Source organism: Myotis lucifugus, unplaced genomic scaffold (assembly GCF_000147115.1).
Source record: "Myotis lucifugus unplaced genomic scaffold, Myoluc2.0 scaffold_4, whole genome shotgun sequence".
NCBI lineage: Eukaryota > Metazoa > Chordata > Mammalia > Chiroptera > Vespertilionidae > Myotis > Myotis lucifugus.
The window spans coordinates 11,194,435-11,209,340 of NW_005871052.1; the positions used below are offsets into that span (position 1 = coordinate 11,194,435).

The 14,906-nt window shown below is 40.2% G+C and overlaps 1 protein-coding gene across 2 annotated transcripts in view; it reads left to right on the forward strand.

The window, feature by feature from the left end:
- The first annotated feature begins 354 nt into the window (after positions 1-354).
- Positions 355-14,906, forward strand: part of PHKA1 (phosphorylase kinase regulatory subunit alpha 1) — a 217,040-nt gene continuing 202,488 nt past the window's right edge. For both annotated transcript variants that reach the window (XM_006082857.3, XM_014465500.2), the window contains exons 1-4: positions 355-811; positions 1,509-1,667; positions 11,892-11,939; positions 12,611-12,779. In XM_006082857.3, the coding sequence (XP_006082919.1) occupies positions 734-811; positions 1,509-1,667; positions 11,892-11,939; positions 12,611-12,779 (454 nt within the window). In that variant the 5' untranslated portion in view covers positions 355-733. The remainder of the gene's footprint in view (positions 812-1,508; positions 1,668-11,891; positions 11,940-12,610; positions 12,780-14,906) is intronic.

A 14,906-nucleotide genomic window follows, 5' to 3' on the forward strand; every position in this document is an offset into this window, starting at 1 on the left:
TCGTTCTTTAGGCCTTGAATGCAAATGTGTGCCTTTCTTCTTAGGTTTGAAGTCACTGTGGTCTCCTAAAAATAGTTTAGCAGAAAAAAACAACACCCCACAAAACAAAAAGAAACAGCCGCCTCAACATCCTGACTGCACAGCCAGTGGGGAAAACTGAAATACTCAAAGTGTCGAAAATAAACCTCTGAAATCTCGTTGCCTACCGTGACACAGCCTCTGCTGCGGGGCGTGCGTGCAGGGGACGCACGCGGGCGGGACAGGCGCGCAGGCTGAGGGGAAACAGCTCGCAGCTGCCAGGACTCCAGGAGCCCGCCCCGCCTCCTGCTGGCGGCTCCAGCTGGTGGAGGCGGTGCTGGGAGGGGGACCAGCTGCTAGAGGGAGGAGGGGTGTGTGTGTGTGCTCTGGGCCAAGGCAGTCTCCCGGAGTTGAGCAGAGGAGGTCAGACTGGCGTAAGGTTGGGAGAGGGCAGCGCTAGGGCCCAGACTGCAGGAGGCTGCGCGGGTGCGCGGGCGGGCGTGTGGTGGGCTCCAGAGACCGCCGTGACCCAGACAGCTGGCCCAGGCCTGAGCGTTGGGACGGCTCTGCAGGAGCCTGCTACTTGGGCTTCCCACAGGGCGGGTGCAGCTGCGTTGGAGCCTCCTTCCTTGGAGGACCGAAGGCCCCTGTGGCACCCGGCACCGGGCACCCGGCGCCCTAGCGGTTTCACTGAGGAGATTGGAAGCGTGGCACGATGAGGAGCCGGAGTAACTCGGGGGTTCGGCTGGACGGCTATGCTAGGCTGGTGCATCAGACCATCCTGTGCCATCAGGTAAGTTAAGTGTTACCTGTAATCACTGAAGATGTGTGCAGCGTGATAGCTTGGATGGAGACCCCCGGTGAATGTGTGTGTGTGTGTGTGTCACCGTTCTTCCCCTCCTGCCAAAGAAAGCAGGGGAACATTTAGTAATTTTAAGACTAGACTATTGTGAAGATCTGAGGTACTTTGTATATACTGTTAATTATATTTTTAATACTTCTTTAATGCTGGTTTATCGTTGGTAGCTCATTCTAACTGGAAAGTTAAAACACTGACTTTCTTTTCAGACTTGTAAGTTTTCAAACAGCTCTTTCCCCCTATTCAAGATAGCATTTGCTTGTACTTGGTCAGAAGAAAGGCGGGTATAATACTCAGGAATAGGGAAGTAGAAATTAGGCCGTGGGCAAACTACGGCCGGATCTGGCCCGTTTGAAATGAATAAAACTAAAAAAAAAAAAAAAAAAAAAAAAAGACCGTACCCTTTTATGTAATGATGTTTACTTTGAATTTATATTAGTTCACACAAACACTCCATCCATGCTTTTGTTCCGGCCCTCCGGGCCAGTTTAAGAACCCATTGTGGCCCTTGAGTCAAAAAGTTTGCCCACCCCTGAATTAGACCAAAGTCCCTAAGTATGCCATTTGATATTGTTTCCTAATATTAACAGCCTATGGATACCTGCCTGTCCTCTTTTTCTTGGCTTTGCAGAATCCAGTGACTGGCTTGCTTCCAGCCAGCTACGATCAGAAAGATGCCTGGGTCCGGGATAATGTGTACAGCATCTTGGCTGTGTGGGGTTTGGGCCTGGCCTATCGGAAGAATGCAGACCGTGATGAGGATAAGGCAAAGGCCTATGAACTGGAGCAGGTACTAAAATAAAAATATAAAGAGATCTGGAGCTGTGTGGTGTATTTGTAGCGGAGGGGGAATTGAAAGAAACATGTAGCCTAGCCCATAGGAATAATAGAACTGTATTTTGCCTTTCTTCCCCCCTTTTTTCACCTTCCTAAAATTACATTCCAAAACTCTTTCCTGTATTGTACTGAATATTTTTGAAGTGGAAACTTGAAACTTGCTGATTCAGGGGAAGTGGGCACAGTCTGTTCTGTTACAGTGGAAAATACTGTCGTGGGATCTGTGCTAAAATGTATATCCTCTTTCTAAGTAAATGTCTTTTGCAGTCTCCAGCATATTTATTCTCATTGAGAAGAATGTTTGGTGGCAGGTATATACCATTTTACTTTATTTTTTAAAATATAGTGATATTTGTTTGAGGGTGACTGACAAATTGTCAGACCTTACCAACCTGACACAAGTAAAGACTGTTTATTTGTTGATTTTTATACTTATGACCACTGTTTGAGAGCTATGCCTACCCCCTCTTCCCCGGCAAAATCAAGAGTCAACAGATGCCTTTAAGCCAACTTTTACGGCCCTTCCCCTCAATGAAGAAGCATCCTTTATGAAATTGTTTAAACACGGGGTGCTTTGTCCTTTTGAATGGCCAAGAAAACAATATTCTGGGCTAATAGGAATCTTAATGTTAAGATACTCTGCTGTCAGTTGTAAGTTGCATGTGAATTCTTTTCCAAAGTGGGTAAGATTCTCTCTATACCAGCCATTTTCTCAAGTGGTGTCTCACAGACTTAGGCAACCTGAGCTCTAGTTTTCTATAGATCAGAACTAGAGGCCTGGTGCGTGAGATTCGTGCACTCAGGGAGTGCGGGGGAGTCCCTCAGCCCAGCCTGCTTCCTTTTGCAGTCTGGGAGCCCTTGGGGGATGTCCAACTGATGGCTTAGGCCCACTCCCCACAGGAAGCGGGCTTAAGCTGAAGTCCGACATCCTTAGCGCTGCTGCAGAGGCGGGCCGCTGCACTCACCAGCTGTCAGCCCGGCTTGTGGCTGAATGGCGCTCCCCCTGTGGGAGCGTATGCCCCCTGGTGGTCAGTGCGCATCATAGCGACTGTTCATTCTGCTGTTTGGTTGATTTGCACATTACCCTTTTATTATATAGGATATTGAGATTAAGGGCACCAACATGCTGTGGGTTGCAGTTCTTGGCAATAGGAAAGTTTCATTGTTTTATCCTCCACAATAGCAGGCATTTGTTATTCTTTCAAACCATCAATGAGAGGTGCTTAGGCCCACCAGAAAAAAATTGTTGGAGCTTTTGCTCTAGCCCAGTAAGTACAGATCAATATTTTTATGACTTACATAAATAATATATAACCATTGTATGAATTTGGAAAATTTAGAGAACCGTTAAAAATTACCTGTAATATTATTCTTTCCCCCTCCCAAATCCTATATCCTACTCTAATGTTTTGCTACATTGATCTCAGTAGTTTATTTTATTTTTAAATTCTTTATTGTTTAAGGTATTACATATAGTATTACATATGTCTCCTTTTCCCCCCATTGACCTCTCTATTTTATTTTACTAGAAATTAATATCAGTAGAATAACACCCAATTCCACACTCAGTACAATTTAACCATTTTTTTAAAAATACTAGTACTATTAGAAGAAATCTTATGTCTTCTTGTCGACTAATCATTCTGCAAAGTTGACATTTTTCCTTAAGTGCCCCAGGTAGAAAGAATTTAATAGAGGAAGGGGAAAATTGAATTGTTCATTCTAAAATTTTAATGCTCTGTTAAATAGTTTTTTATATAACCCCCAAATATTTCCCATATGATAATAACTTTGGAATGTCTCAAAAACATTATGGCAATAGGAAACATCTTCAAAAAAGAAACACATTCTCTGGGAATTGTAAAATTTTAATTTTTTTCTCAAACCTGACTCAAAAGTTAATTCAGACCAGGGCTCACAAACCCATCTCTGTAAAGGGCTAGATAGTAAATATTTTCAGCACTGAGGGTCACATGTGGTGTCTACCCAACTATTCAGTTTTTCCATTAATGAACAAAAGCAGCCAGAGACAATACATAAATGAATGAGCATGGTTATGTTCTAGTAGGCATTTATTTACAAAAATAGGCAGTGAACTATATTTGTCGCTAGTCTACATAAGTATTTCTAACCTCTGGCTGTACAATGGAATCACTTTGGAAGCTTTTTAGGAAATTTCATTACTGCAGCTCATCCTAGAACAATTTAGATAAATCTCTTGAAGTGGAGGCGGGGGAGACATGCATATTTTAAATAAACTACCCAAGTTATTCTACAGTACAGCCAGGGATAATAACCACTTATCTATGGACAATAAATGAGCATAGATTAAATCCAATAAATCCAATGGTTAAATTCCCATCAACTGTCAATTTAAAACAGGTTTTCCAATTATTGTGTGGATTTTCCCAAACCATTGATTATTAACCATTTCTACCCTTCCTTCCAACTCTCACCTTTGTTTAACTTTGAAAAATAATGTCAAAACTAAAGAGAATTCTGGATGAAAAAGGTACAAGGGTTTAGGTGGCAATTCTATCCTAGATTGAGAATAGAATTATGCACATACATGCTTTTCAAATGTCCTTTTTTCTTAGTCTCATATATATTCACTCACACCCATAAAAATAAATAGTAACACAAATAGAGGTTGCTCTGTGGCTGCCTTCAGTTCTACTTCTGGCTCAATTTTATTCTCTTTGTGTAATCTCTTATTTTTTGCCATGACTTTAACTATTACTTTTGTGAGAATGACTTCCAAAGCTTCATCTTTAACTCTGACCTCACTTTAATATCAAACCATGATTTTCATTAGTCTTCTGATCAACTGACCCTGCATATCATGTAGCTTCTCAAACTCATTATGTCTGAAACACCTTCAACAAACAAAATGGACTATCAAACAACAGCAACTCACTAAGCATTGTGTTTTCTCTCATTGTGTCTTCAGTGTACTGGTCACCTGGGCAACATTACTTAGAGCATTTTCCATCATGCGTTCCATGGAACACTAGGTCAGTTAAGTTTGGGGCTATGTTAAACAGCAGATTTCTTTACTCCATAATTTCTCAGAGCCTTTGATATGCTAAAGCATAGTAAAGTGCATTTGGAATCTAAGATAGGAGTGAATTTTACAGCCTTTTAAGAATTTCCTAGACTAGTGTTCTATAAAACAGTGTTCAAAATGCTGTCATTAGGGTGACTTTTGATTGAACTCCTTTGACTTTTGATACATGCAGACCAAAGTCTGTTGATTCTTATAATTTTTCTTGAATCCATCCCCTCCTTTCTTGTCCCTTCTGCCTCAACTCTAGTCTAAACCTTGATCATTTAACACTGTTGTGAAAACCACACTTAAAGTATATTATTTCCACTCTCAACAATCTTTCTGTGGCTCTCATTTCCAATCAAGTAAAATCTAAATGTTTTGGATTGATAGGAAAAACTCTAGAGTTTAGTCCTAGCCGATATTATGTCATGATGGTAACCTGCATTATACCCTCAGTTCCAGCCAGATTGGTATCTTTATTACTTTAACAATTTCTTAATAAAAATACCTGACATTTGTGTAAATACTTTTCATTGTACTATGTACTTCCCCATAATTACTAGCATTTTATTCTCACAACACCCTGTAAGTTAGGTATTATTTTCCAAACTTACAAGTGAAGGGATTGAAGCAGGTTGGGATTTAGTGGTGGTATGAATACAACCTCAGTCTAATGACTTCAGATTGATTGAGTCTTTTTAAAATTTTTCCTACATGGAAGCCACCAAATCTTTTTATGAACTTCTTCCATTGGTAATGCATGTTCCCTTCTAATCTGAGCTAATGGACTCCTTTCAAAGCCCAGCTCCAATCCCACTTTTTCTGTAACTCCTGTCTTCACAGACCACTCAGTGATCATTTCTTTTTCAGGACTATTTTCTTGGGATTTCTGGATTACTTATGGTCTGTGTGGGTTTTTCTTTTTTTCATTTTCAAGTAGAAGATTTTGTGTAATTGTCATGTGCCAGGACCTGTGATAGATAAAATGGAACAAAATGTTTATATTTAACTCTGAATTATTATATTTGAAATTTTTAATGTATAGAAAAGTTGTAGGAAGAGTAAACACATTTGCATGTACTCTTTACCTACATTCACTAATTGTTAACATTTTGACATATTCGCATCTTCCTTCTCTTTAAGCATGTGCATGTGCATACCATTTATTTGACAAGCCACTTGAGAGTTACTTGCAGGCATGGAATATATATATATATATGTACACATATATATATACACATATATATACACACATATATATACATATATATACATATATATATACATATATATATGCACATATATATGTGTGTGTGTGTGTATACACACACACACACACAAAATATAATGTGCTTAGTCCATTGATTTAAAGGTGTATTTCTTGGAGCATTTTTCTTAAGGAATTCATAGTTTGATAGGGGAGACAGACATATAAACAAATAGTTACAAAACATTAGGACAGATATTGTAGGTACTATGTATAGAGGAGATAAGTACAAAGTTCTGTGGGAGGTGTGAGTTTCCAATTCCCTTGAACAAGGCAAGGAAAGATTCAGAAGAGTTGGGTTTTAAAGGATAACTAGGAATTAATAAGTAGACATGTTTGTAGTGGTGTGTGTGTGTGGGGGGGCGGTTTAAAAAAACATGTTTGTCCTGTCTCCCTTGTCATTATGTTCCACAAAGCCTGGTAGAATTCTTTAAATATTTTATTTTTAAAATTTATTTAAAATCTTTATTATTGAGAGTATTACAGATGTCTCCATTTTTTCCACCCATTGTGCCCTTCCACCCGGTTCCCAATCCTCCTCACGCCTTCACTACCCTATTGTCTGACCATAGGTAATGTAAATATGCAATATAAGTTCTTTGCTTAATCTCTTTTCCCACCCACCCCCCGCCTTCCCTCTGAAATTCATCAGCCTGTTCCATGTTTCCATGCCTCTGGTTCTATTTTATTAATCAATTTATTTTGTTCATTAAATTCTTTATTTATTTTGATTTTTAGATTCAATTGTTGAAAGATATGTATTTATTGCCATTTTATTTTTCATATTTTTAATCTTTTTTTCCTCTTCTCCTCTTCTCCTCCTCCTTCTCCCTTCAACATTTCATGTAATTAATACTGGTTTGGTGGTGATGAATTTCTTTAGCTTTTTCTTGTCTGTGAAGCTCTTTATCTAACCTTCAATTCTAAATGTTAACTTTGCTGGGTAGAGTGATCTTGGTTGTATGTCCTTGCTATTCATCACTTTGAATATTTCTTGCCACTCCCTTCTGGCCTGCAAAGTTTTGTTGAGAAGTCAGCTGACAGTCATGTTGGTGCACCCTTGTAGGCAACTAACTGCTTTTCTCTTGCTGCTTTTAAGATTCTCTCTTTGTCTTTAACCCTTAGCATTTTAATTATGATGTGTCTTGGTGTGGGCCTCTTTGGGTTCCTCTTCTTTTGGGACTCTCTGCGCTTCCTGGACTTGTAAGTCTTTTTCTTTCACCAGGTAGGGGAAGTTTTGTCATTATTTTTTCAAATAGGTTATCAATTTCTTGCTCCCTCTTTTCTTCTTCTAGCACCCCATGATGTGAATGTTCATATGCTTGAAGTTGTCCCAAAGGCTCCTTATACTAGCTTCATATTTTTGGGTTCTTTTTTCTTTTTGCCCTTCTGATTGGGTGTTTTTTGCTTCCTCATATTCCAAATCACTGGTATGATTCTACTCTATGGTTGATTCCCTGTAAATTATTCGTCATTTCAGTTAGTGTATCCTTCATTTCTGATTGGTCCTTTTTTATGTATTTGGTGTTCTTATTAAGATCCTTGAAATTCTCACTAAGTGCCTTGAAGCTGTCATTAAATTCCTTGAGCATACTTACAACCAATGTTTTGAACTCTGTATCTGGTAGTTTGCTTGCTTCCATTTCATTAAGTTCTTTTTCTGGATATTTCTTCTGTTCTTTCATTTGCAACATGTTTCTTTGTCTCTGCATTTTGTCTGCTTCCCTGTGTTTGTTTCTATGTATTAGGTAGAACTGCTCTGTCACCTGGAATTGGTAGAGTGAACTTATATATTAGGTGTCCTGTAGGGCCCAGTGGCTCACCCTTCCCAGTCACCTGAGCTGGACACTCTAGGTGCACCCCTGTGTGGGCTGTGTGCACAGTCTTATAGTTGAGCCTTGATTGCTGTTGGCATCACTGGGAGAAACTGGGCCCCCACCAATTGGCTGTGAGGACCAGCTGTGACTACAGTGGAAGAGCTGCTGTGCAGGAGGCACCCCTATGGAGCAGGACTTGCTTCAGCGGGTTTTTGGTGCTCACCGAGTCTGCCCCTTGAGTTTGTCACTCGTGGGTGTGTAGAGTTGTAATATGGCATGGTCTGAAGCTGTCCACCAGGTCTACTGGCTCTGGAGGCCTTCCAAGAGGTGCAGAGTCCACCATTGTCTGTGCCCTGCCTGTGGCCACCTGGCATAAGCTACAGAGTGACCTGCATATGGCCGTTACTTGTGTTGGGCTTGGAGGTGCTCAGGAGAAGCCAAACTGTGAACCTTAGGAGGCTGCTGCTAATTCTGGGCTTGGGGTCTGCTTATCAAGAGGTATGGGGCATACTGAGTCCAGCTGCTACTTGTTTGAGAGATTTTAGGAAAAGTCTGAAGCCTGAGCCAGGACAGGCCATTCATATGGAAAAGCCTCTGCAAACAGCTTGGGTGGGGCTGCAAATTGGGTGAGATGGAGGTCTCAGGGAATCACCAGGGTGGTGAACAGTGAGAGCCAGGTTTATGAAGAGTCAGATATGGCACCTGGCACTCAGCTCTGTTGCACGGGAAGTCTCATCATAGGAAAAATGACCTCTGGGAGCACTTTTGTCTGGGAGAAAGCTGAAAGCTGCCCCCAAGTTCTTGCCATGATGCCAGGTATTTTAGTTCCTCCCCATATGTCCCTGTATCCTTTCAAGCTGCTGCCTCAGAGCTGGAGCTCAGAGGGACTGAGTCTGATTAAGTCCACGTGCTGGCCCTTTAAGAGGAACTGTCTGAGTCTCCAGCAGCCTCTATTTCACTCAGCCACAATCCTAGCTGGCTTTTACAGCCCAAAGTTATGGGGACTTCTCTTCCCAGCCCTGTAACCCTGGGTAGAAGGGTCTGGTCTGGGGCTGGGACCTTTTGCTCCTCACAGGAGGCCTCCGCAGTCAAGATATCCCTCTGGATTAAAAAAAATGCCAAATGTGGGTGTTGGACCAGTTGTTCCACACCTCCACCCCTCTTGCCAGTCTCAGTGTGCTTTCTTCTTTACTTCTCTAGTTGTAGGACTTTCATTCAGCCAGAATTCAGAGGGTTCTGAATGATGGTTGCTCTGTATTTCAGTTGTAATTTTGATGTGGTTGTGGGAATATTCAAGTACCATGTTTTCCTGTGCTGCCATCCTCATGCTTTGAATGTTTTAGATGCTGAAACATTACACATCTGATTATATATATATATATATATATATATATATATATATATATATATATATATCCTGGAGAGAGAGATACTAATATTTACATAGATAATGGTGGTACATAGTTAAAGAGTCAAACCTCAGTTCTCGAATGTCTCTCATCTCCAACAATTCAGTTCTTGATCAAGTTCATGGAAAACATGTCTCAAACAAAGGAGAGAATGTGCCAGTATGAGTCAGTTTACTGCTAACGTCCCAGGAAATTGTTCTATGAATATTTTTGTGGTTTTTTTGTTTGTTTGTTGCTGGTGAAATGGAAGATTAGCACAAATTTAAAACGTAAGGAGACCATCAAGTGTGCTAATGTTGCTAATGGAGTGAAAGGAACAATGATTTGGATAAATTAGCCAGTGACTGCAAGTGGAGATGCCGAATTCTGACCTCCTGAAAGACATCCCTAGAAAGACTGCTGAAAGTTATTCATTTAAGGCTGGTAGGGGTTAGACCAGCCGTGGGCAAACTACGGCCCGCGGGCCGGATCCGGCCCGTTTGAAATGAATAAAACAAAACAAAAAAAAGACCGTACCCTTTTATGTAATGATGTTTACTTTGAATTTATATTAGTTCACACAAACACTCCATCCATGCTTTTGTTCCGGCCCTCCGGTCCAGTTTAAGAACCCATTGTGGCCCTCAAGTCAAAAAGTTTGCCCACCCCTGGGTTAGACCAATAAATTTAAGAAAATAAGTATTCATTTATACATTAAACAATACATTAGACATATTCTGTATATAAGAAAGGTTAAAACAAAGAATCATTTGGGGGTCTGGAACAAATTAATTCCATTTACATTATTTCTAATGGGAAAAAATGATTCCGTTTTAGAACAGTTAGCTCCTTGAACAGCCTTGCAGTACGAATTAAGTTTGAGAACTGAGGTTCCACTCTATACCCTTACATAATCAATTCACAAATACATAGATCTATTATCTTCAAAAAAAGTAGATGAGAGGAGGGTGTCACTGATGTGAATAAACATATAATCAATACCATATAATCAATACCACCTACTACCCCTACATGATAATATGGCCAGTTTTGGGGAATACAAAGTACAGATACCTCCTCTTATTTTTACCTCCCCATGCTTCCTATTAATTTTATCCTATTCTGACTTGGAAGTTGAAACTTGATGATAGAAATGGCTGACAATGGCCATTTCAGGAGGACAAAAATGGATGGCAACCATGAATTTTCTACCTGGTCCGTGATTCCCCAGGTTTTCTGTTTAAATTAAAGAACATGTAGGTGGGAGTAGCAAAGCTAGTTGGCAAAGAGATTTGAAAGGATTTGATGGAACTCTGTATGTTTGACATGTAGAAGATAATTCAGAATTGAATGAAGTCTCCCCACAGAATGAGGGGTATGTTAAATGCTTTCTGTAACAGGGTATATTAAAAGATTATGTCTTTTATTAGGGTCAGAATAGTGATAGAGATTTTATTATATGAGTTGCAGTCAGTTTCATTATAATAAATTCTTCATGCTTTAAAAGGTGACAAAATCATGCATTGTCACCCCCTCTCTTTCTCTCTCCCCACCTCTTTTTCTCTGTCTCTAATTTCTTCATCTGTAAGGGGAGGAAACCATTTATAGATAGAAAATGGCTTTTAAAAGATACTCTCCCAGGAAACGGTTGTTATTTTTTTCTTAATAAAATATTTCATAAAGAGTTAGAGCATAATTAATAGGTACTTATCTTTATCATGCCTATTGCTTGAATGTTTTGAAAGAATAATTATTTTGCAGAGGTGTCCTTAAACCACCTCTGAGCCAGCATTCCTTGGAGTATCCTGGTTGTATTTCTTCTGGACTATGACACAGAAAACTTAGAGAAATGGAGAAGCTGTTCGGTGATGTTCTTCTAAAACATATTGTCTATCCATGCCACTGGTGATGGGCCCTTCTGGTGTCATGTAGTATAACTAGTATACTATAGTATCGTGTAGTATATCGTATTACTACACTATATTATAATTAAATATAATTATTATTACTATATTATATTATACCAAGTAGTATGTACATAGTTGTTAATTATTATTTTGGAGTACTATGATTAGAAAACTACCTTAGAAATTGCCAGGCCCTCGTAAGTAAAATAATGACTTAAGACTTGAGTAGTTTGTGGCTTATTTATTTTTTATAGAAAAGGAGTTGAATTGTACTAACAATTCCTCTTTACAATTATTCTGAATTGAAGATCATTTTATTCTTTAGAGAAAATGTCCAGAAAACTATTGCTGTGGACTTGTGAAGGTAAGAATTGACTAGTTAGAAAAAAATAACAGTGATGATGTTGCCTTTTCTAGGCCATAGGATGTATTTTAGAATATCCTCATAGCTTTATGAATTTTGAGCTGACTTGCCCATTTTCTCCAGGTGGCATGTCCTCTAATAGTTTTATATAAACCTGTTGGAACTTGAACTACTTAACTTGAAGGAGTTGCCTTCCTGCAGCTTTTGATTCCACTTTTAGCTGCCATCTACTCTTCTGTGTATTTATAAAGTAAATGCCATGTAAATAGGAACCCAGGCTAGGGTTACTTGTTCTCAAAAGGTCATCTACCAACTGCAGTTGCTGAGTAAGTATTCCTGCATCCAGGGATGTTTATAATAGTCTTGTTTCCATTTATTTTTGCAGAGTGTAGTGAAGCTGATGAGGGGACTGCTGCACTGCATGATCAGACAGGTATGCCATTGTTAACAGCTCCCTCTCTAATAAAAGTACATTGTTAGGTCTTTTGAGTGTTTCTTTTGGACTGTCTATTTCTTGCCTATTTGAGGAGTTCCTGAACATACTGCAAATAATTTTAGCAGGCCACAATTTATCTTTTACGTTGTTTATGATATTTTTTTCATTCAAAAGTGTTTTACAAAAATTGTGCTTTCCCTTTATCATAGAAGATGTTTACATAAGTTGCACACCTTGAATCTGAATTGATTTTCTTGAAACCAATATTTTATTAGAAGAAGCAATTGAGGCCCAGATTAATAAAATGACCATTCACAGTCATTCAACAAGTCTAAAATAAAAGAAATCAACTCTAGACTTACTAAACTTTTTCACTAGTGCTCTCTCTATGGTTATCTCACAGCCATCATTTCTTCTTTTTTTCCTTCTTTGCTATTTTTTAAAAATTTTTAGATATTTTCATTTTCTACCTAATCAAATAGGTTTAAAGTCACTAATTTAATGAACCATATTTAAAGGTATAATAGTTACTATTATATATCAGGTGCACACATAATCAAATCTAAGCTTCAGGAACTAATTCTTTTAGTTAGAGTACTACAGATGTGTGCCATATGGGTTGCTTTTTCAGCAGAGTCTTCTATGACTGTTTTTGGGTTTTTTTTCAGGTGGATAAAGTAGAGTCCTTCAAATACAGTCAGAGTACCCAGGATAGCCTCCATGCCAAGTACAATACAAAAACCTGTGCCACTGTAGTGGGTGACGACCAGTGGGGACACCTGCAATTGGATGCTACCTCTGTGTACCTGCTCTTCTTAGCACAAATGACTGCCTCAGGTCAGTACAAGGACAGAAGTAGTGGAAGCCATGGCAGTGTGGAGTACTTGTTCTACCACACATGCCTTTTCCAGAAAACAACAAAGCTCTCTACGTTGCTCAAAGATGCACATTGAAAACATAATATTTTGCAAATTTTATAAAGAGAAACAATTTTTTTTTGAGATCTAGTTGGTATTCTTTTACATTGAAAAACAAGTCTGTGGAAGTTATTAATATTTTTCATTGAAAACCATGAAATCTGGGGTAGATATTCATTAGATGAGTATTTTTATCTTTTATTAATCCTCAGATACCATGAGATGGGAAAGGACTAAGTTTATTGCTTATTCTCATACTATGCACTGACAAGCCTATAGTTAGTATTAACATAAATTGAATCATCTACTTTATACTACTCTTTATCAGTATACTAGAAGCCCAGTGCATGGATTTGTGCACCAGTAGGGTCCCTCGGCATGGCCTGTGGGGATCAGGCTGAAACTGGCATCCAACATCCCCCGAGGGATATAGTAGTGCGGGAAGTGGCAGACAGCTGGGAGGAGCCGCTCCTACTCATCCTGGCCCCGCTCAGGTCAGCTGAGCAGTGCTCCCTCTGTGGGCTCATACTGATCACCAGGGGGGCAGCTTCTGCATTGCGTATCTGCCCCCTGGTGGTCAGTGTGAGTCATAGTGACTGGACGACCAGTCAAACGGTCGACTGGTGGCTTAGGCTTTTATATATAGAGACTAGAGGCCCAGTGCACGAAAATTCGTGCACTTGGGAGGGTTTCTCAGCCCAGCCTGCACCCTCTCACAGTCCAGGAGCCCTTAGGGATGTCCAAATGACGGGCTTAGGCCCGCTCCCCATGGAGCGGGCCTAAGCCACAGTCTGGACTCCCTCTGTGGGAGGTGACCAGCGGGCTGATCAGGGGACAGCAAGCGGCCAGCCCCGCCCTGAATCGTCCTGCTGCAGTCACAGTCACCGGTGGCCTCCCTCTGTGGGAGGTACCCCTGGCAGGCCTATCTGGGGGTAGTGAGCAGCTGGCCCCGCCCTGAATTGTCCCGCTGCTGCCTGTGGCCTCTTTCTGCGGGAGGCAACCAGGCGGGCAATCAGGGGATGACGCCAGCCCCCATCGCCCTGTTGCTGGTCGCCGCTGCCCCCCACCCCCCGCATCGCCGTCCCCTCCCTCTGCCCGCTGGCACATGCCTTGGCTGTCCTGGTGCCACCTGCTTGCTGGCCCCACCCTCCGCTGACTGGTCATTCCTCTGTTCAGTCTATTTGCATATTATGCTTTTATTATATAGGATTATGAACAAGGCATCTGTCTATAGGCAACTAACTTGTATTAAGGGAATTAACTTAGGAGTCAGAATTTAAATGTTTACTTTTTATTATTGAATAACATACTCTTTTTGGATGGTTTTTTTAAAATATATTTTTATTGATTTTTTACAGAGAGGAAGGGAGAGGAATAGAGAGTTAGAAACATTGATGAGAGAGAAACATCTATCAGCTGCCTCCTGCACACCTCCTACTGGGTATGTGCCCGCAACCAAGGTACATGCCCTTGGCCGGAATCGAACCTGGGACCTTTCAGTCCGCAGACTGACGCTCTATCCACTAAGCCAGTGATGGCGAACCTTTTGAGCTTGGCGTGTCAGCATTTTGAAAAACCCTAACTTAACTCTGGTGCTGTGTCACATATAGAAATTTTTTGATATTTGCAACCATAGTAAAACAAAGACTTATATTTTTGATATTTATTTTATATATTTAAATGCCATTTAACAAAGAAAAATCAACCAAAAAAATGAGTTCGCGTGTCACCTCTGACACGCGTGTCATAGGTTCGCCATCACTGCACAAAGCCAAACTGGTTAGGGCTAGATGGTTTTGTTATTACTTTTAGATGCTTTACCTGAAAATGGAAAGCATAAGAATCAATGCAATTCCCTTTTATTTCTCCCAAGTTGGGGAAGATAGTGAATCTAATTATATAATTTATTTGTAAATAAAACAGGAACTTTGCCAGATTTTCCTGAGGTAAGTAAATACACTTATCACAATACCACATTTTTAACATTTTAATTTCTTTATTTTCCTTTCTGGTTACTAAAAGTATTGAGTACCAAGAGCTCCTTGGT